Consider the following 22410-nt stretch of genomic DNA (forward strand, 5'->3'; position numbering starts at 1 on the left):
TGTTTACGTAATTTTTTAATGGACTGAGTTTTGTTCAACGAAAGAATCAATAAATAGCTCTGGTAAAATAGTACTCATAGAAATTCATCTCCTATAACTCTGAAATACCAAGGAATTTGTTATTTTTTATCGACATAAATCACAAGACTAGCCAACAGTGTAAAACAAAGTTTACTAGAAATGACAGATTTAACCACATTGGAGTTCGAACTTGAAGTACTGTTGAAATTCAAGGCGGTAAAATAGAGCAATGTTTGTGATTATTAGTTTAAAATTAGTGTTGTAAGTGATTTGGTGCAAAAACACTCAGTGCAAAGTGTCAAGATTAGAATTATCAATATACAATCAAGAAATCAAAAAACACAGACTCCTCCATGGCAAGTCAGGAAGATGACATCGAACAAAATGATTTATTTTTTGAAAAACCGCCCTCTCCAATTCTTAGTTTTAAGATGACTCGAAAGTATCTGCTGTCCAAAAAGATGCAAAGAAAGAGTCGGGTAAAATTGAGCGATAGATTTTCCGAAAACACATCGAAAGACTCTGTAAATTTAAATGATACGACTAACTCACTAGCTGGCACTTCATTTGCTGCACCTCAGTTGGAAAAAATTGAAGCAGAAGAAGAGCGACTTGGAGGAAATAAATTCCAAAAGAAAAACCAAGTAGAGAATTTTGATTTCAAACAACCTGAATCACCTGTTGCACTTGCTAAACCAAAAAAGACAGTGCATGTTTCTGGTCAGGGTCGTGGTAGTGGTTTCAAGACAGCAGGCGGTCTTCAGTTGAATCTCTCGGATGATCAGATTAAACAATCTAAAAAATTATTTGCTGATATTTTAAACCCAGGTGAAAGTGATTGTGAAAAAAGCAGGTCTAATAAATATGCATTTCTTAGTAAGAGAAGGTCTGAAAATTTTGAAAAGCATAAACCAAGTGGTGCCTGTGTGGAGGAACAAAATATAGCGTCTTCTAGGAAAAATTTAGTACAGTTAAGTGTAGGGTTTCAAACTGCTTCTGGCAAGGGTGTGCAAATTTCTGAATCTGCATATAATTCTGCTTGTAAGAAATTTAGTGATGAAAGTCTGCCAAAATTTGAACAATTAAAAGATATAGGTGACAAAGAGGAAATACATATGTTGAGCACACAAGAAACAAATGAATTATTTAGTGATTTCACAATATTAGAAAGTGGTCATAATACACATAGAATGAGTGAATATGAAGACAGTTTTAAAGGTTTTACTCCAGACACAATTAATCAAAGTCAAAAAGTGTCTGATGAATTCATTGTGGCAATTACAAAACTCATTACAGAAATCAAGGTACATTCTCTCCTAAAGCGCGAAAAAGTTTCAAATAAGATTTTGAAAATTAACACAGAACCTAGATGTAAAAACAGTTTAAGTGCCATTAATAAAAGCACTGGAGGTTTTTCCATGGCCTCTGGCAAACAAATTTTTATCACTGACTCTGCTTTAAAATCAGCTAGAAATAAATTTGGAGAAGAGTTTGCCAGAGATATATACAGCCATTTTAAAAAACCCTTACCAAAAAATTCGAGTATAAATAAACACAGATCTTGCACAGAAAAATTGTATTTAACTAATTTACAAGAACATTTTAGAGGATTTCATGACCAGTCTATTGAAGAAAGTAAAAATAAAGCAGAAGCAATAATTAAATTTTTTGAAGAATTTAGTGATTCAGAAGTGACTTTAGTACAACATTATACCACACAGTTTCGACTTCATGAGTCACGTAATGAAACCTTAACCCCAATATCAACAGTCGGATTTACAACAGCATCAGGGAATAAGCTAATTGTATCAGAAACTGCTTTAAAAAAAGCACAGGACCTTTGGAACAAGCGCGATATTAGCTGCAGTGATATTTCATTTAAAAAAATAACTTCTAATGTTACCGAAATCACCGACGAAAATGCAGGATTTCAGACTGCAGCGGGACAGTCTTTAACAATGTCAAAAGATGCATTAAATAAAGCAAGGCGGATATTTCAAAGTCTTGATAACGAGGTTTCAGTGAATAATTTTCCAGAAAACTCGTCTTCAGGTTTTCAGACAGCAGCAGGGAATGTATTTACGTTATCAAAAGACTCTTTAAACAAAGCAAAACAATTCTTTCAAAATATTGATCACGATTTGCCTTTGAATGATTTTCCTAAGAAAACTTCAAAATTTCACACCAAGTCAGAAACTTCATTGACGCCTCCTGAAGATACCTCAAGTAAACTTGAACAGTTGTTTCAAAATATCGGTACTGAAGTGTGTTTAAACAGTTCAGCCAACAGCACCGAAAGCACTAATGTTTCGTTTGAAGACGATAGCCAAAGCTCAAAAAGTTCCATATTAAAAAATAGCAAAATTCATAGGAAAAAGCGCTTGGGAATATCATCCTGTAAACAAATTGTAATTCCTACACACAAAATGGAACAAGCTGCGAAGCTTTTTGATATGGAAAGGACGACAATGTCTCCTGTAAGAAATAATCAACCCACTATTTATAATTCAACACCGTTAAGAAACGTTCCACTGTCTCTTATCAACTCAGATATAACTCCAATAAAAACGCCAAGTTGCAAACAAGTAACGCAAGAAGTAACATGTGCAGAAGACGTAATTGATGATCGAATTTTAACTAGAGAATGTACCAAAGGCAATATTGATACCTGGAGTAAGAATTTGGAACATGAGAAAACTATTTTAGAAACAAAATTAAAGCTGATAGACGAAAGACAAAAAGCTTTAAACATTCAAAAACAGTTTACGGAAAGTAATAATACGGATCATCAAAAGTATGTCAAGTTAATGTTTTGTTAATTAATTTATACTTGTCTTTTTCTCTATTAGAAGGCGTAACGGCACTTTGTACACCCAGAAACAAAGTACTCAAAGGATTTCTTTAAAAGAATTTGTGCAACAGGATACTTCCGCTAAGAAACTCTTAAACATAACTCCCGAAAATGCGGAGTTAGTACATTTTAATTACAAAGAGTACGTTTTTATAACAGTTACAGTTCCACTGTTATCTTTAACTTTATAGACAACCTTTAACCTACGTGCGTACATTGGATGGTGCTTGCATTGTCCCTAACATTAACAATCATATAGGTTTATCAGAAATCGAAACAGCTTTCAAAATAATGCCGGGAATAGAACCAAAATTAATTCCGACTGGATGGATTCGAAATCACTTCAAGTGGATCGTTTGGAAGTTGGCAAGTTACGAAAACTTTTCTTCAAACATAAACAACTGTTTAACGGTTGAGAACGTGATACAGCAGTTGAAATATAGGTCTGTTTTTCTCATGACGTGTCATTGTAAAGTAAATGAATTTTTATGTAGATATGATCGAGAAATTGATAGGGCGGAGCGTTCAACTCTCAGAAAAATTTTTGAATTGGATGATGCTCCTCAAAAACGAATGGTGTTATGTGTGTCAAAGATAATTAATGTAATGATGGACATTTTCAGAATATTTTATAATAAGTAATGAACTTCTTCCAGTTGCAGAGTGATCAGTTTGAATTGGAATTGACAGATGGGTGGTACAGTATTAGAACCGTTATAGATGAGCCACTATGTAGACAGGTTAGGCTGCGGAAAATACGTGTAGGAACTAAATTGATTACTTGTGGTGCTGAAATTCTAAATTGCGAAGGATGTCACCCTCTTCAGGTAAGTATCGTGTCACTATGAATTTGATAACGTCATCTCAAAATTTTGCAAAATAAATCCTATTTCAGTTTTTTCAAATAACTTGCTTCTATACTTGTGGTATATTAATCCGCCCTTATTTTTCATTTTCTAGATACAGATTTTTGGAAAAAATTAAAATGTTCTGAAATCTTCAAACATTTTAAGGTTATTATGAGCACACTAAATCGCTAATTAAAATTTATCTATTCATCTCCTCCAAAAAGATGATGACGTCATAATAAAATTTTATTAAGAAAAATTCACATGTAAAATACAACGTATGCTTCACTTGTAATTTTCTAGTCCACACCTATGTTCATTTTAATTCATAGGGGTGTGATATGCCAAACATTCCTCCTAAATTAAGATATGCGTACAAAAATTTGACAGCAAAGTGGAACCCTACTTTGTGTTTTTGGAAAATGGCGAATAATGCAAAGTGAAAAAGTGACCTTGGATTAAAATTCAAAAATATGGGGGGAACATCTTTTGTTAAAAGGCTGTCAAAAAAAAAAGAAAAAAATATAGTTCGGATCACAGTTATGGGACTGATCTCTCTGATCAAGGCGATCGATCTCCCCCAGGTTTTGACGTTACGTTACGCAGCAAGGAGTGGCTGCGGACTTTCGTTCGCAGCCACTCCTTGCCATCATGACCTACTGCGTCGAGACGTGACATTTAAGTCCCTAAGACGCAACTGAATTTAGAAAAATATCAAAGCTATGACAAAGACAACACTGACAACTGGACTCTTGAACTTAAAATCCCCTAGCTAACAATTTTGGAACTGATGTTTAAGATTTCAAATCGTTCATTTAACTATTGGTTCAGACAAAGTTGTGAACAAATCAGAATCATTATTCTGAAAATTGTACTTCTTAAGTTATGATGGTGATCAAATGAATTATGTAAATCTTCTAAGCAAACAATCTTCGTTATTCTAGCAAGGAATTTATGTTAAATTATACGTTAACTCAAGGTTACTGATCAAATCAAAAGAAGTTCATCAAGATTACAACGTGGACTGCACATCACATAAATAAACGCAACAAATACATATTAATTGCTGTCGAAATTATAATAACGTGGTTTTGGTACACGCATCGCTGTGAGAGGAGTGTCTAAGAATAAATATTCAACACTCAAGTTGTAGAACCCCTAAAAAATAACACAAAATAAGCAAAATAAAATGACGAGTCAGAAGTTACGACACGTAAATAACAACTTAGGGAAAACCATCCAGCATTTTAGATACATCACTAACAGAATAGTTAAGCCTAAATAAGTGAATTTCGGTCGGTTTTAAATTAACATTTGCATTATCGTTACGATAGTTATTTACTCGTGAACATCAAAACAAATTTAACTAAAAACACTCTAAAATTACGTTCACAGATGTGCCAAACGCAAGGTCTTGCAAAAATACATAGAGAAATGTGGTACCACAATGTGGAGAACAGTTAAGTCAGCTCGGTAATATTATAAAGTATATACATGGGGCCTTACTTAGAAATATCTTGTGTATAAAATATTAATTCCTCCATTGTCTCACAAGAACATAAAATGCATTATTTCTAGAGATTGCGTGAAATAAATATCAATATTACATTTACAATTACAAACTAGCAGCGAACGAATTCACAGTTTAACCGTCTAGTCAAAATAATGGTGCACAATGCCAGTGCCGGATTATGCTGACGGTACACCGGGAAATTTCCCTAGCGCTACGTGCCACCATTTAACTCAATAATCATGCAAAACTAACCCCTAAGCCCTATTAATTGTCCGACTACCAAGCAAGCGTTTCCGTGTACCAGGTTGCCTATGTTTAACGATTTTTTTTGATGATTTATTTTTCAAATTCAAATTATTCACATTTTGAAGTTTTTTTAAAGCATTTTTTAATATTTCACCCCATTTTTAAGGTTATTTCTTAAAAAGTTGTGGGTTTTTAAAGATTTTGACCGTGATTCCAGCGGATCCATATAGAAACTGCTGGTTTTGAGATTCCGTGTCGCGTTTTCACCCTAAACATCCAGATGTTTTGGGAAAAAATCACAATTGTGTAACATTTTACAATTTAACTTTGAAATTGTAAAACCGAATGCTTTAAAAAATTACAAGTTTTTTAAGACTATCGTAAGCATGGTAAATTATTAATCAATTATTTGTTCGTTTAAAAAAAATTATGACATCTTAGAATTTTGCCGAATAAATGTTCTTTAAATTTTATAAAATAACACATTCTTGCATGTGTGATTTATAAATCCATGTTGAGTTTTTACTCGTAGCATCCAGATTTAAAAAAAAAATCAACATTGTATAACAATATTGTACAGTGTAACTTTGAAATTGCAAAAAGCGAATGTTATGAAATCGGGTAAATATTTTAAGATTATTTGAAATCTGGTAAATCGTTAGTCACAATTTGTCCGTCATCTTACAATTTTGCCGAATTTCTTCAAATTATTTTCTTGATGCTAAATTTCACTGGAAACTCGATTTGTTTGATTGTACTTGAGGGGCGAGGAGAGTTCTGTCTAAAAAATTTTGCATCAATTTTTGAACTTTTCAATTTATTACGGTTCCACGCTATTAAACTAGTCAGTGAAATGCATCAGATGCCGTAAAATTCTTATGACAATGACAAATAAAAAAGTGCGTCGACCCAGGGACGCTGCGTTGTCAATTTATATAAATTAAACACGTATACGAGGCCGAAGTCATTAATTTTCTGTTAAAAAATAATAAAAACCAAAAATATGTTGCATTTGTATTTTTTGACAAAATGATTGTTAATGATTGGGTTAATTAATGTAAATATCCATGTATTGTCAATTGTTGTTTATTATAAAATTCTATAGCGCGGCGTTACATGCCTATGTTCAGACTCAGTGCAGACTAGTGTCGGTGTCGAAGTCGGTCGGTATCGAACTCAACATCGTATTCCGGCGCGCGTCGTATACGTGTCATCAAAATGGAGACCTACGTTGTGTTTTGAAATGCCGGAATGCGTTCAAATGCAAAATGATTAACCCCATTTGAATTTCGCTGTTAATCATTTTAATCATTCACATTATTGAAATGAAATATGTATTATTTTCGTCCAGAACCTAAGCTAAGGAAGTATTCTAATTTTATGTTTTCTCGACATTTCAGTTCTAAACAATAGGTCTCCCATTTCCGTCTGTCTAATAAATCCCACCCACACTGCAATGACGTCTTTTTAAAATTATCGTTAAACGCCATTTTAATTTTATAAAATAATATCTTACTGTACTTGTGGTTTATGAATCCGCTTTCGAATCAAAGGCAGTGGCGGAGTGTGGGTGATTAAAGTATGAATTCAGAAAAGCAAGCTGTACTAGAATCTTCATAAAAAATTCAAACAATCATATTTTACTCCCCGAGCGTAAGCTACTTTGTTGAAATATTTCACCACGAAACTTGACCATGATGGGCATGACATTACGGTTCTGAGAACGAATGAATACTACCTACATTCTTTAGACCATATTTTAATTTTGAATCGGGACATCACAGCGGTCTTAACATTTTCACCCTTTGTTGTTTAGTTAAATTTATTGTTTGTCATTTGCTCTAGGCTACTGATATGATCCGCTTAAAAATCAGTTGTAATTCAACAAGAAGAGCCAGATGGTATATCAAACTAGGATACCAAAGATGCCCAGAGCCTTTCCCAGTCATGCTGTGTTCCGTTTTTCCAGCCGGTAATGTGATTGGATGCGTTAAAATTTGTATTGCAAGAGTTTACCCAGTTAAATATATGGAGAAACAAAACAATTTAACTGGTATGAATACACTCATTTATGACCAGAGAAAATTAATTTTTAATTTTAGTTTGGAGAAATAGAAAAGCCGAAGAATTGCGTGCTCAAGAATGGGAGAACAAAGGTCGACAAGAAATAGAGAAACTTAGAGAAACAATAACGAAAGATTATGAAATGAGTTTACGAACTTCTAGACAAAATCTCAGTTTAAACTACTCTATTGATCAAATTAGAAACATCAATTGTCCGGAAACTCTGTTCCATTTATATCAAAATAATAAAGACCCGGAGAAGTTCCAAGTAAGTCCCCGCGGTCACATCTAAAATTCAAAATTTAATTTCTTTGTTTAAGGAGATTTTATCCAGTTCTCAAAAAAACTCAATTGTGGATTATCAACAACGGATATTATTTATGCAACAGCAAGATATATCACGTAAACTGAAAGACAACATCGATAAACGACAAATTCCAAAACGAGATGTTACACCGGTTTTACAAATGCTAGTGATTGATATTCTTGATGCAAATGAGAAGACTTGCACTTTCCACATATGGAGACCTTCAAACGAACACGTGGAAATTCTTAAAGAATCGTCGGTTTTCGTAGCTTATAATGTTTTACCAAAGTAAGAATGAATATTTTGTGCTTTAATTGTTTAGATCAGTATGAATATTTAAGGAAAAATGGTGATTTGTGCACGACGAGTCGTACACGGTTTCAAGCGTGCTCAAAAGAGTGGTCTAATTTTCATAAATACAAAAGAACTCTATTTCCAATATCACAAATTATCAAAGCAACTAACAAACCACCATTTAAGGAATTTGACACAGTTGGAGTTGTAGCTGCAGTGTCAACTGAAGGTTGCTCTCAGAATTTATGGTTAGCTGATGAGTGTGGGAGGTTTTGTTCAGTGCGTGTTATTTTTGAACTAAGAGTTGTTTAATTTAATTTTTAGGTTATTGTTTGTGAAAGTGTTTGAAGGACCAAAAAACTGTCTTTTACTTGATAATTTAAAAATCGGGCAAGTGGTAGCAGCATCTAATTTGGTTTTTTGTGAATCAAAACTGGAGTTTGGGGAAGCCATTGCTAATCATTTGACTATAATTTCTTGTTATCCCAAAGCGAGACATTTGGAAGATGGAATTAGAGCCTTAAGCACTCAACTACCGAAGGTAATTTTTTAAATTTTGAATTCTGAAGCTAATACATAGTTTTTAGGACCTTAAGTTAATGTTGGCTGAATCTCAGCAAAAAATATCATACTATATTAATAAAGTCAACATCACAAGAGATTATAAAAATATGTCTTCAAGTTCTTTAGTTGCCCCCAATTCGTTTTTTACATCTGATATTTTTGATGACAGTTCAGATGTTTTATTTTCTATGATTGATGTGGACAGGGTTAAGTAACAAAGTGTTACATGTTTTTAAAACATTGTTGAAAAGGATATTTTAAGTTTGCTTTCGTTTCCAAGTTTTATTACCTGTGTTGTTAAAAAAATAAATATATTTATAGTTTTGTAGTTCCGTGTGTACCTGTTACGTAATGATAAATTTGAAGATTTTTGCTTTTAATGGCAAGGTGGGGAAAATTACTTAACTGCTTCATGCAATCATTCCAGTAAGGTAAGTTGTATTTTTTCCTTTGAAAGACAAGACTCGTCTTTATTTTTATTTAGGCAGAATAAATAGCTTGTTTTCTTTTACAGAAATCATGTTAGTTCTGAATAAATTTGACTGTCGCAATATATTTGGTATAAATATTTTTAAAATTTCTGTTGCGAACCATTTGAATTGAAAAAGTTATAACCATATGTGAAGGAATGACCACACTGTGAGATCCCGCGAAAAATCTACGTTGTGTTTTTGAAAAATGGTGGGATGCGTTCAGATGCAAATGGTGGACCCCAAGGTTGAAAAAGTACCGCTAAATAAAACACAAAATTTATGGAGGACACAAAATTATTTATTCCTCCACTGACAAAAAAAAAAGCTGCGATTAAGTTGCGCAGGTTGAAGACCTTAATGCTCCGCTCCAGAAAAAAAACTTTGAATGACTTGGAATGAAATCAAATTAAACGTTCTGAATCAATGCAAATATTTGAATATCACAAATTTAATAAAAGCAAATCAAAATCTGGAGTAAAGTAACTGGATGCAAATATACAAGTTACTACAGACGTGTGACGGCAAATTTAAACACAAGTTTGGGGCTCTCGGTCGTGGCTGTTCTCCCCCGTGACGGTGAATCCATCTATCGCAAGCACTACGGCTCAGCACCTCTCTATCTAACGAAGAGACGTATGGCGCTACCCAAGCCGTTACGGTCGCAAACTCGTGGTTGGAAGTCACGGCTATAAATACGCTGACAGCGTCACGTCATCCAGACCGTTCCCCTGACTCTATACAAAGCCTGTATCCTTTATGCAGATGGCGCGATAAATCCCGCTAGCTCGACTAGGAACCGCGCCCTCTGCTTCTGCTACGTGTTTCGGTGTTATTTAATCTCAATTCCATTTTAAATGTTCAATTTCTATGACCCTGTGATAATCCAAACTTTCCGCCTTTAATTAACACTTGAAAAAGTTTGAGAGGCTGTGATCGTCTAACAAAATGGAAACCTACGTCGTATTTTTTTTTTTTTTGAAAAGTGACTCGCACCCCTCCCTAGTAGGAAAAGAAGCGACGAGCGAAGGTGACTCGGACGTGCCCTTCTGGCGGCCCAGGAGGGCCGGGTCGCCATCGCTCTTCATCTCCAAAAACCCCCTAGGGTTTTATTCACCCACATATTACATGTCAAATGAAACACCTTAAAATTATGAATGAAAAGACACTCACGAATTGACAGACGTACACATATGGGAAACCGAGCGAGTACAAAAACCCTACGTTTATGTTTTGAATCAATGCAAACATTTGAATATCACAAATTTAATAGAAACAAAGCAAAATCTGAATTAAAGTAACTGGATGCAAATACACAAGTTATTACGGGCGTGTGGCGACAGATTTAAAGTTACGGCAGGAACACAACAAAAATACCCCTGGGGCGTATAAGCGGAGTTTGGGGCTCCCGGCCGGGGCCGTTCTCCCCCGCGACGGTCATTCTATCTATCGTAAGCCTACCGCAAAGCATATCTCCATTACGAACATACCGCACTAACCAGGCCGTTACGGTCTAAAACTAGAGATCGGAAGTCACGGCTATAAACAAGTTGACAACGTCTCATCGTCCAGACTGTTCATACTGAATCTATTTAAAGCCTGCACCCCTTGTGCAGATGGCGCGATAATCCCGCTAGCCCCCACTAGAAGCCGCGCCCTACGCTTCTGCTACGTATTTCAGTGTTATTTAAACTCAGTTCCATTTTAAATGTTCAATTTCTTGTGACTCTAATATTATCGACAACTGAACAAGTGTTAAAGTTTCAAAGAGCAATAAACGACATTTAAATTCGCCATACAATCTTGTGAAATTTTACACAACAAATAAAATATCCAGTCATCGTTGCGAGGAAAAAGCGTCTCGATGATGTAAATTTTAACGTTGCGAGGAAATGCCTCGATGATGTAAATTTTAACGTTGCGAGGAAAAAGCGTCTCGGTGGTGTAATCAATCTTTAGCGTGGCGAGGACATGCCTCAGTGATGTAATCAATCTTTAGCGTTGCGAGGGCATGCCTCGATGAAGTAATCAATCTTTAGCGTTGTGAGGACATGCCTCGATGATGTAATCAATCTTTAGCCTTGTGAGGGCATGCCTCAGTGATGTAATCATGATAACGATGATGACCGCCTAAGAGAAGACATTATTTTAACCTCCCGCCAGTTCTCAGTATAATGAATTTTGCTAATTTAAATGTGTGAAATAAACTTGTGCAGATAAAATATTGCGTGAGATTAGAAACTGCAGAGCATGAAAGTTTACGTTCAATTTAAATGAACTATTAGCAGTCTTGTGTGAAGAATTAAGAAGTGTTATGTAACACTTACGTATGTGCATCCAGAAACTTATTTATAACTTGTTAAATAAAGAATTGTTATCCTGAGTAAAGTGAATTTCATGAAATCTTCTAGCAAGTGGTTTATTTAAATAATCCTGATTGTTAAATTGTGTTAGCACTAGCTGACGATAAAAAAAACTACCTTGATTGGTGAATTTACAAACAATAAAACAAATTTAGACCGCGTAGTTCACGTTGAACGAAAGTTTGCACTTTTTCCGATTAAAAGGCCGCAAGAATTAGCCGCGCGGTTTGGGGAAACTGGGCGCCATCGGCGTTACGATTAATTGTCGTTAAACAAAGGCTTCCTCCCTTTTATTAACAACCGAACGAACTAATTTTAACGTAGCTGCTTACTGTTTACCATGCGTCCACTACACCGAACAGAAACGTAATGACGCTCTCCTTTACCAACCCGACTACCGCCCTCTAAATAAAACATCTAGAGCTACCCCTAAGTTTAACGATTTTTTGATTGAATTTTTTTTCTTTCAAATTCAAATTATTCAAATGTGATTTCGCGCCGCTGTTAATTAATTTCAGCGTGAAAATTTGATTCAAATTCGGTCACTACAACTCTGATAATTAAGTGTTAAAATTTCAAAAAGAACAATAAATAACATTTAAATTCGGCATACAATCTTGTCAAATTGTAAACAGCAAATAATTCTTATTTGAGATTAAGATTGGACATCAGATAATTTATGATGGAAACATTCATCAACAAGATATTTACAAAACAAAAAAAACTAGCAAAGATTTATAAAAACAAAAGATCTGGTGTGAAATAAACTTGTGCAGATAAAATATTGCGTGAGGTTAGAAACTACAGAGCATGAAAGTTTACGTTCAATTGAAATTGTTTGAGGTGAAAATTGCAAAGCCAACAAAATTTACATGAGATTAATACTTGCCACATTTTATCAACGATTCAAACATAGAATTTACATTATGTTAAATTATGTCGTAATCCAATTGATTGGTTACTTATTTAAAAACAATTAGCTTTGAGAGTTTATAATATCGTGAACTGTTTACCTCAAACAGAACACATAACAAATAAACACAAAAATATCCAGTCAGCGTTGCGAGTTGCGAGTCTCGTTAGTGATGTAATTTTTGGCGTTGCGAGGAAATGCCTCGGCGGTGTAATTTTTAGCGTTGCGAGGAAATGCCTCGGTTTTGCAATTTTTAGCGTTGCGAGGAAGTGCCTCGGTGATGTAGGTAATGTTTAACGTTGCGAGGAAATGTCTCGGTGATGTAATCTTCAACGTTGCGAGGAAATGCTTCGGTGATGTAATCAATCTTTAACGTTGCGAGGAAATGCCTCGGTGACGTAATGATGATGGGTGAATTTACAAGCCGTCGGTCGGTCGAAAATTAGCATTTTTTCCGATTAGAAAGGCGCAAGAATTAGTTGTACGTGTTGGGGAAAACTGGGCGCCGTCGGCGTTACGATTAATTTTCGTTAAACAAAGGCTTCCTCCCTTTTATTAACTACCAAATTAACTAATTTAACCTAACTAACTTACAGCGTCTTTTCACCATGATCCCACACAAGAAACCAAAACAATAATGACGCTTTCATCATGCTCTCGCTATGCCATCATCTTGTCTACTCGTACCGCCCTCTAACTAAAAATCCCCTAGCGAGCTACCAACTACCCCCAAGCGCTAACGGCTAACGTGCACATGGTTGTCTATGTTTAACGATTTTTTTTGATTTTTTTTTCAAATTCAAATTATTCAAATGTGATTTTGCACCGCTGTTAATTAATTTCAGCGCGAAAATTTGGTTCAAATTCGGTTACTACAACCTGTGCCACAACACCCCCGTAATTGTTCGTGTCTCGTCGGTTCTAAAAATAGGATTAATGAAACAGGGAGGTTCAGATTAGTGTATTAAGTAATACAATTATTATATGGATCATCCAAGGTTTAATTTTTTTTTTTGTTTTCCATTAAAGGCATTTATTATTATTATTTTTAACACGTGTTTACATTAGCACAGCCACAGCAAAATAAGCCAAAAATAGGAAGTGAAGGGCCTTCCAAAAATCTACCTGCCTGTATTACCAATCCCGAACTACCAACCTATCCTATAGGGTGGCCTGTTGCCAATTCCCTAAACGTTAAAACATGGGTGATTGTCTTACGTTATTGAAATGATTTTTATTTCTTTTCAAATGCGGTTTTAAAATTAAAGTACGAAACTGATGCCACCTTGAACAAAGAATATTCATTTATTCTTAATCTGCAACAACACGTGACCCAATCGACGTATCAGTATGTCACTTATCATTAAAATATGATTTTGGCAATTTTATTATTTTATTATGATAGCCCCTGTAGGTCAAGATAAAACTTTTGGATTATTAAAATTACGGGTATTATAAAGGAGCATGCTGTACTGTGTTTCTAGTGAGATTTTCTTCATACAATTTTTTGGTTACGTCATCGATTTTGTAGAAGAAATAAATATACCAATATGGATAAGTAAAATGTAATATTAATAACAGTTACAACAATGTATTTCTAGATGCTATTTTTTTATTTAATCGATAAAATAAATTATCAGTTCTAAAATACAGGAATGTACAACAAAAAAAAACAACAGTTACAGAAGCATGTGTTTCTGGATATTCCAGAGAAGATTGCCCTCCCAGAAATTTAGGATAACGTAATCAACGTTTTGTGAAAAAAATTTCAGAGAAATTCGTTTTGTAATTTCTAAAATAAATTATTGATTATACAGCCCTGGGAATGTTTGGCGGATCGTACAAAAGTGGGTAAATGTTATTGATTTGAATCTCTGAATTTATCAAACATATATAGGTACTTCGAAAGAATCCGACTATATTTCCGGAGGCATCCGTTATATACAACACGCAGCGTATATTGCAGAAACATTTTTGTAATGTAATTGTGATTTAAACTAAATGCGGATTCATAAACTACAAGTGTAGGAGTATATGGTTTTATAAAATATAAAAAATCACGTTGTTAATGGGGATGATTAGACAAATTTTGATTAGAGTTTAATCATCTACATGATATTCATAATATACAGGGTTAGTCACGAGAGAATTACTTCTGAAAATTATTTTTACGCAACCCAAAATACGAATACCATGTACCACTTGATACTAACTGAATTTAAAATGTAATGCTTAATCCATGATTGCTTTGAGTTTGGCAGTCTCATTTTGACAATTGTGGAAAAGGAGGTTACACGAGTGTCCATGATGGTACCGCAGCCAGTCGGAAATCTCCTCCGGTGCCGCTAATAAATTTGTCAGTGTGCCTTTTGATCTTTTGCAACCGATTAATCACGAGAAAATTATTTCTAAAAATTCCTTTTACGGCATTTTATTCAAAGGTTACAACAGAAACTCAAACAAGTAAGTAAATAATTTAACTACTAATCTGTTGAAAATGCTGGGCATTTTGTGGGAATGCTACGGCTTTTCTGTAAATGGATGGCCGAAGAAGTCCAGAGGTTGCAGATTTGCACTTCGAAGAGGCTCTAGGTGACGCAGAGATGGCGAATTAACACATGCACATTAGCGGCGAACAACATTGGTAGAGCACTTACGGCTTCAGTATAGCCCAGATTGATCTGACTGTATGTCGTCGATCCAGTGGGGCTCTATAGGCGAGTCAACGATGAAAAAAAATGTTAAAAATTAATTAACGTCAAAGTGACACTGCCAAAGTCAAAGCAATCATGGATTAGGCATTTCATTTTAAATTTAGATAATATCAAGTGGTACAGGGTATTAGTATTTTGGGTTGCGTAAAAATAATTTTCAGAAGTAATTCTCTCGTGACTAACCCTGTATGTACCTACATACAAAATTTGGCAACAATCGGTCCGGTAGTTTCGGAGATTACATGTCTAATAAAAATGGATAGATACAGGCGCCAGACGGACAAACATAATATGTATTTTAGAGTTTAGACTGTACTCTATATAGCTAAAAGTAAATTTGAATAAATTATAGTGTTATCTACATCACGTTCCGACTTTAGAAACATTATCAGGCAAAGGTTTACGGAAGTTTTATCAAAATAATTATTATTATTGATTTAGAATAGTGTTTTTTGGGTTGCATATATCGAGGACCGCACGAGGTAATATTCTGATTATGTTTATGCGAACATGTGACTTTGACAGATTTATAGTTCTACTCATAGGTTCTACTTAAATCATTATTTATAGTTTTTGAACATCCTATACAGTGTAATTTAGCCAACACCGCACAAACCGTAGCTGTTGTTAACAGATTTATTACATATTGTTTGCTTATTTCCACTCTCGAGGTCATTTGAAATTGTTATGCGATTAACAAGTAATTGTAGAGATTAGATAAATGAGTCCAAGTACAAGGTGTAGACTTTCTACGATCAAATCGACATTTACAAAGTCGTGAAGAAGAGTTCAAATCGATACAATCGTCAAACTAAAATGGCAGAAAATCAGAGTCCGAGAGTTCTGTCAGTCCAAAGTCACGTAGTCTCAGGTTACGTTGGCAATAAAAGTGCAACATTCCCTTTACAACTGCTGGGTTTTGAAGTAGATGCCATAAATTCCGTGCAGTTTTGTAATCACACAGGATATAAAGCAGTAACAGGGCAAGTGTTAACAGAAAAGGATTTGGATGATTTAGCCAAGGGCCTCGAAGAAAATGGGTTGGATTTTTATTCTCATTTACTTACAGGGTATATTGGAGCAGAATCGTTTCTCCAGCGGGTCTGCTCATTAGTTAAGCACTTGAAAACTGTTAATCCTAAACTTACTTATGTGTGTGACCCAGTTATGGGTGACAATGGAAAAATGTATGTACCAAAGGAGCTCTTACCTGTTTATAAAAACTCAGTACTGCCATTAGCTGATATTATAACTCCAAATCAGTTTGAAGTGGAGCTTTTAACAGATATTAAAATAAATAGTGTCGATGATGCATGGAAAGCTATCGATGTTCTTCACAGCAAGGGATGTCCAATTGTGGTTCTTTCCTCAACAGAGTTAGGAACCGAACAATCATTACTAGCTATAGCGAGCAAGAAAGTTGGTTCGAATAGCGAAAAAGTGACAATAAAAATTCCTAAATTGCCTGCTTCATTTACTGGAACTGGAGATTTATTTGCTGCGTTGTTACTGGCGTGGATGCATAAAACCAACAGTCAGCTTAAAGTGTCGCTTGAAAGGACTGTTTCATCATTACAGGCAGTTTTAAAGCGGACCTTAGAGGACAGTAAGGGAGAAAGAACATCAAAAGCCATGGAACTAAAGTTAATCCAAAGTAAAAGTGATATTGAGAGTCCAAAGATAGTAGTTTCTGCTGAAAGTGTTTTTTAGCCAAGGTAGTCACTACTTGAATTTTATCGAAGTCTTCCATGTTTGGTACAGATGATTACAATACTTTACATATTGTAAATATTTTGTGTTACTTACGATTTGTTTATAACGTGATCAAAATATTTTTAAAATAATGTTTATATATATTGTGACATAAGTTGTTTTTATTATTTGAATTTACGAACTATAAAATGTTACTAGAATGATTTGTATTTATTCTTTTTAAAAATATTCCTTTTTGAAAATTTTCAAAAAAGCTAATTGTGTATTGGGTACGGTGAAATGTGCGCGTGTTATGTCAGGATTCGAATGCAACGTGCACAGGCCCTGTGGCGCAACGGATAACGCGTCTGACTACGGATCAGAAGATTCCAGGTTCGAATCCTGGCAGGGTCGCACCTTTTTTTTCATATTTTAACATACAGTATGGTGAAATTATAATTTATTTATCAAAAAGTAGTTTTTGTGCAACTGTAATTTGTTACATTATCTTATCTTACAATGACTTACAGTTTTACTGCAATTGTAGTTTACGTAATAGAGATACCTATTAACAGAGTTAAATTATGTTGAAATAAGTAACTACTTACTTATTAGTGTAATCTCTAGTTTATTGCAGTGGGCAATATTCAAATGTAAAGATGATAACCGGTGGAAAATACCTACTTATCTGGTGCTACTAACATTGCGAAATGGTAGGAAATATGGTAGGTCCAGTTCATTTAAAAATTATCTGGGAGTGTCATGAAGTTCCACGAACAAGTTCTACACAAAATTTGTACATAATTACGGTTTAAACAATGTTTGACTTAGTTGTTTCATCACTGTGTCAAAGCGAAGATGAAATTCGGAATAGAGCTTTACATTATTTTTGGGCAAAACTAATGACATTAAAAATGTGATTAAATAGGATGTTTAAAAAATAAACATTTGTATCAATTTATTTAATTTTATCGGTTTCAGGATGTAAAATGTCCTTAACATTCACAAAAGTGGATTTGCAATGCACCCTATAGCTTTATTTGTAACGTAAAATGGCATCTTGTATTGTAATATTTTCACATTACACGAAAAGGAATTACTTGATGAACCTTTATTATCAAAATTATAAGTATAATAGCAATATACAAAAACAAACTACTAATTCTACTTTCCATTCAGAATTATTTACTCCTATACTCACCATGCAATTAGAACAACCTGAAAAATAAGCTTTAGTTATTTCTTCGGTTTCGGTCTTTTGTTTATGGCAAATTCATTATTATGAGTGCTAATATTAACGTTCTTTTCCATTGTTAAATTATAATAATTATTTTCTGTCGTAGACGAACAGGGTTCACAGTCAACTATTTTTTTGACAACGTTGATCTTATGTTGCACTGATTCTTCCACATATGATTCAGCGATAGTAGAACTTTTCCACCCACCCAATCTTTTCAGACCAGTGATATTGTCACCTTTATGGGCCAAAACTGTTGCTGAACTACGTTGAAGTCCCAAAAGCGTTGCAAGTAATTTGGGAAGCGAAGAAATCTGATGTATGCCCACTCTCTGAGTACTACATTTTCCACGATTATAGAAAACAAAAAAGTTATCATGTTGAGTGTGCTTCGGTCCCAAATTTTTATATTGAATCACAATACCAATATAATTAACTGAATCCTCAGGGACAACAGTAAAAAATCGGAGTTTATAAGTTTTTGTCTGATAAATTGTCACTATTAAGCAGTGTTGCGCAGTATCTAGATACTTGTATCTAAATAAAGTATCTAGATACATTTTTGGGTATCTAGTATCTGTATCTAGATAAAATCGAATTTAAAAACAAAATATCTGTATCTAGATACAAAATTAATGGCGAAGATACAGATACATTTTTTTATTTCACTTTTTTTTAGTAGTTATTAGTTGAGTTATACTAGTAGTAATTTTTTATACTTCATGTTGGTGATTTTGGTCACATATACAAAAAAAGAGGTAAGAGGTCCACTAATAGTGTTCTCACGGAAATTTTCATATTTTAAATACCATCATTTCCTACATTGTAGCCTTCAGTACTTATACATCTTTAAATATAATCCTGAGGGGTAATAAATCTAAGCCATGGTAAGACGATATTTTAAAAACCATAAACCACAATTCACTATTCACTGCGTTTTACGCTTATCGGGGCAATGGATTTTATCTGCGTACCTGAGCAACCCGGGTCCGGTAGGCCTGCTGATTGTATTTGTGTTATTAAATAAGAGTAATTTTAATAGTAAAAATATTTATTTAAGGTATGTTATTATTTTTAGAAAATAATAATTGCGTGTTACATAATGATTAATTTTTTCAGTTAGCACAAATTAGTTCTGTAATCGACTAAACGAATGTTCAATACATACATTTCTCTCGCATAAATCGCATATTTGTTACTGTTTTATACCTTTATTTTTCAGACAAATCTAGCATCTTTTCCTGTTGCCACATGTGTCATTTCTTTACTTTTTCATTGTTGGACCTAACGCGAGGCGGACTTGGCAGGTCCGTTTTGCCCTAGAATGTGCCGATTATGTTTAAGCGTAAATCTTGGGCAATAAAATTAATATTTTTACAACCCTCGGTAGAATAATTTATCGTGATATATTCTCAGAAATCGTGAAACGAGATTAAAATAAAATGAGTTTCAACAAAAATCTGAAAATTTAAAGTTGCACTCTGGTGATTCCGGCCTGCCTGGCAACCTTTGATCCTATAAGGGGTTTAAATACCTCCCTAAGAAGTTGTACTTATTTTGCCTTAAACGGAACCAGCAATTCTTCCTAAAATGTATATACCTGCCGCACCGGGATAGACGATTACCGGACATGGTCATAAAAACATCGTAAGCCGATATTGAAGAATAATAATTTATGACAGGTTGCTGACAACAGACCTCTACAGCACAGAATAATCATTTCCCGTATTCTTTTGAAATATTAATTCTAATGCTGGAGATAATTATTAGATATACTCAAACACAAATTGGACACTGTAGTATGGGAATAAAAACAAAAAAAATATTCTTTTTAAGCGTACGTAATAAATATTGCACAATTTGCGACACATCAAACAGCGAAGTGATGGCCTATTTGCAGGAAAAAAGAAAAGATTTTTCAGTCTTGAATAACTATGCTACAGTAAAATGTTTATTGTTTAAATTTAATACCACAATCCCTTCTTCTGCACCTGTGGAACGGGTGTTTAGTAGCGGAAACCAAATTCTGACACCAAGAAGAAATAATTTTTGTGACAATACGTTCGAAATGTTGTTAATTTTAAAAAATTCATTAACCAATACATAAAAAAATACATAAACATGTTTTCAGTTATTTTATTCGCCAAAGCTTCAAAAAGTATCTGTTTTCTTGTATCTGTATCTAGATATATTTCGAAAATATCGAAAACAATCTGTATCTAGATACTTTTAAAAGTATCTGTCCCCAACACTGCAGACCATGGATTATGAGTATGACCCATAACAGCCTTAGATGTTATTGTTCTCATAAATGGTTTAATAAATTTGTCTATATATCTCAAAATTAATATGGTTGTTCTCAGAAAAAATAGAATACTATTTTAACTGTGATTTATTGACATGTTACACTTTATTTTTGATATTGTTAACTAACAGTACCAACCAAATTAACTTGAAGAAACCGATTTGTAAAGTGGAGAAATTAACAACAATATTTCTCTGACTATTATTTATTCTGTAGTAGTGATCCCTATTTTACAAACCAAAGAACCTAACCAGTTATGCTCATATTTAAAACAATAAGCAAATCCTTTTTAGTTTTGTTCTTTTAAAGATATTTATTTACAAAATTTAACACTGTATTAAGAAGCGAATTTGCGTACAATATGCGGCGAATTAAATATTCCGCTTATTATTGTTACGATGAACGGGTATTTAAAATCGGCGTGGGTTAAACTCGACAATTTATTTCTTTGTAACTCAAAATCATACGACTAATCACACAACGATTATGTACAAAAATAATTCCGGCGCAACTTGTCTGGATTTTCTCGACACTTTACACTAGGTGTAAATAGAGGCCACCGTCGGGAACGAAGATTACTCAGTCATTAAGTCGAGTCCAGCAAAATTTTTGTGTTGGCAATTCTGAATTGTTGGCATCCGTGCTAGTAGGTCAGTTCACAGTTGTCAATTTTGACGCCAAACAAACGTGTTAATTGGTTGAGACGATGGCAGCTGTCATAAAGATCGCCTTGACAATCAGGTATCCCATCATAAAATTTTAAATAGGTTGCCAGTTTAACAAAAAAAAATCACAAACATTAATAGTCACTGGCTATTAGTTTATACATACTAGTTATTTTCGTTTTAAGGCTAAAGAGTATCTTTTTTGTGACAAAAAAAAACAACTTTGTCATGACTTTGTCACTTTATAGTTATAATTTTCAACACAATTTCGCAATTCGAATTTATAAGTTTCCCCGCAGTTACAACTAGGATTACGTGAAGTCATCTAGCACGAAAATATTTTTTCGAAAATATTTTTAAAACAAAAATTGATGTTTTCAAATGGCTGCTGATTTAAAAACAGTATAATCATTACAGGTATCTCATAATTTTTTGGTTGTTTCAAAAACTGTTATAGAAACTTACCTATTGTAATTGACTAAACTCTGAATAATTTAATTAAGAACATTTTTTTTACAATGTTTTATCAATTCCTTTCTATTTTCATACGTTTCATACGTTTTACAATTATTAAGACCCACCACTGACCCGGAAATGACCGGCATTCAGGCAAGACTTCTATCATTACGGGTATTAAGACCAAGTAATGATATGCATTGATTGGATTAACAAAACAACTTTCGAGATTTTAGAATTACAGCATACAAATTAGTCTGCTATTATTTTCTAATCTCACCCCATCCCCAAAAGTCTAGCGTAACTACCGATCATTTATCTGCGCATCACTTGGAAAGTGACCTATACTACTCTGACCTACTGGTGTTAATCTAATCTGACTGACATGATCAGACTGTTCAAGAAACTTACGAACAATATGACATGTTCCTAATAAAACAGCTTTTTGAATTTTGACAATTATTGATTCATTCAAATGCAAAGACTTTAAATTCTCAACTAAGCTATTTGGGACTACACCTACATTAGAGATAACTAAGGGTAGAATTGAAATTTTTTTAAGATTCAACATGGATTTCATTTCTATCGATAATTGTAGATATTTTGAAATCTTGGTGTGGTATGTTTGAACAATGTTGTTTGTGTTAGGAATAGCAATGTCAATGAGAATAGCTTCGTTCGTGTGTTTTTTGATAAGTATGATGTCTGGTCTGTTAGCTGTAATGTTTAAGTCTGTAAGTATTGTGCGATCCCTGTATAATTTGTATTTGTTATTTTCAAGGAACGGAGATGGAATGTAAGTGTAACAGGGTGTCGTATCTTCGATTAAGTTCATAAGTGTTGCTAATTCTTTGTGAATGATTTTGGCTGCGTTGTCGTGTCTAGCC

At 34.0% G+C, this 22410-nt stretch overlaps 2 protein-coding genes and 1 non-coding gene across 4 annotated transcripts; all 3 read left to right on the plus strand.

The window, feature by feature from the left end:
- Positions 1 to 20: 20 nt before the first annotated feature.
- Positions 21 to 8961, plus strand: LOC135128061 (breast cancer type 2 susceptibility protein-like). 2 transcript variants are annotated; one of them, XM_064054874.1, is made up of 11 exons: positions 21 to 2815; positions 2871 to 3014; positions 3064 to 3315; positions 3367 to 3475; positions 3529 to 3699; positions 7325 to 7532; positions 7582 to 7811; positions 7864 to 8138; positions 8192 to 8413; positions 8469 to 8685; positions 8732 to 8961. In XM_064054874.1, exons 1-11 carry the CDS (start codon positions 375 to 377, stop codon positions 8921 to 8923), a joined length of 4461 nt encoding a protein of 1486 aa, XP_063910944.1. In that variant the 5' UTR covers positions 21 to 374; the 3' UTR covers positions 8924 to 8961. The 2 variants fall into 2 exon arrangements, with proteins under 2 accessions (XP_063910944.1, XP_063910945.1); XM_064054875.1 differs by having other exon boundaries at positions 3535 to 3699.
- A 6742-nt stretch (positions 8962 to 15703) lies between these two features.
- Positions 15704 to 17081, plus strand: Pdxk (Pyridoxal kinase). Its single transcript, XM_064055350.1, has one exon. The coding sequence runs from the start codon at positions 15985 to 15987 to the stop codon at positions 16876 to 16878; it is 894 nt and encodes a 297-aa protein (XP_063911420.1). The 5' UTR covers positions 15704 to 15984; the 3' UTR covers positions 16879 to 17081.
- A 120-nt stretch (positions 17082 to 17201) lies between these two features.
- Positions 17202 to 17274, plus strand: Trnar-acg (transfer RNA arginine (anticodon ACG)). The gene has a single exon. It is a non-coding gene; the product is annotated as a tRNA-Arg (tRNA).
- The last annotated feature ends 5136 nt before the right edge of the window (positions 17275 to 22410 follow it).

Source organism: Zophobas morio, unplaced genomic scaffold, assembly GCF_036711695.1.
Source record: "Zophobas morio isolate AGI-343-1 ecotype UQ-CSIRO unplaced genomic scaffold, CSIRO_AGI_Zmor_V1 ptg000012l, whole genome shotgun sequence".
Lineage (NCBI taxonomy): Eukaryota > Metazoa > Arthropoda > Insecta > Coleoptera > Tenebrionidae > Zophobas > Zophobas morio.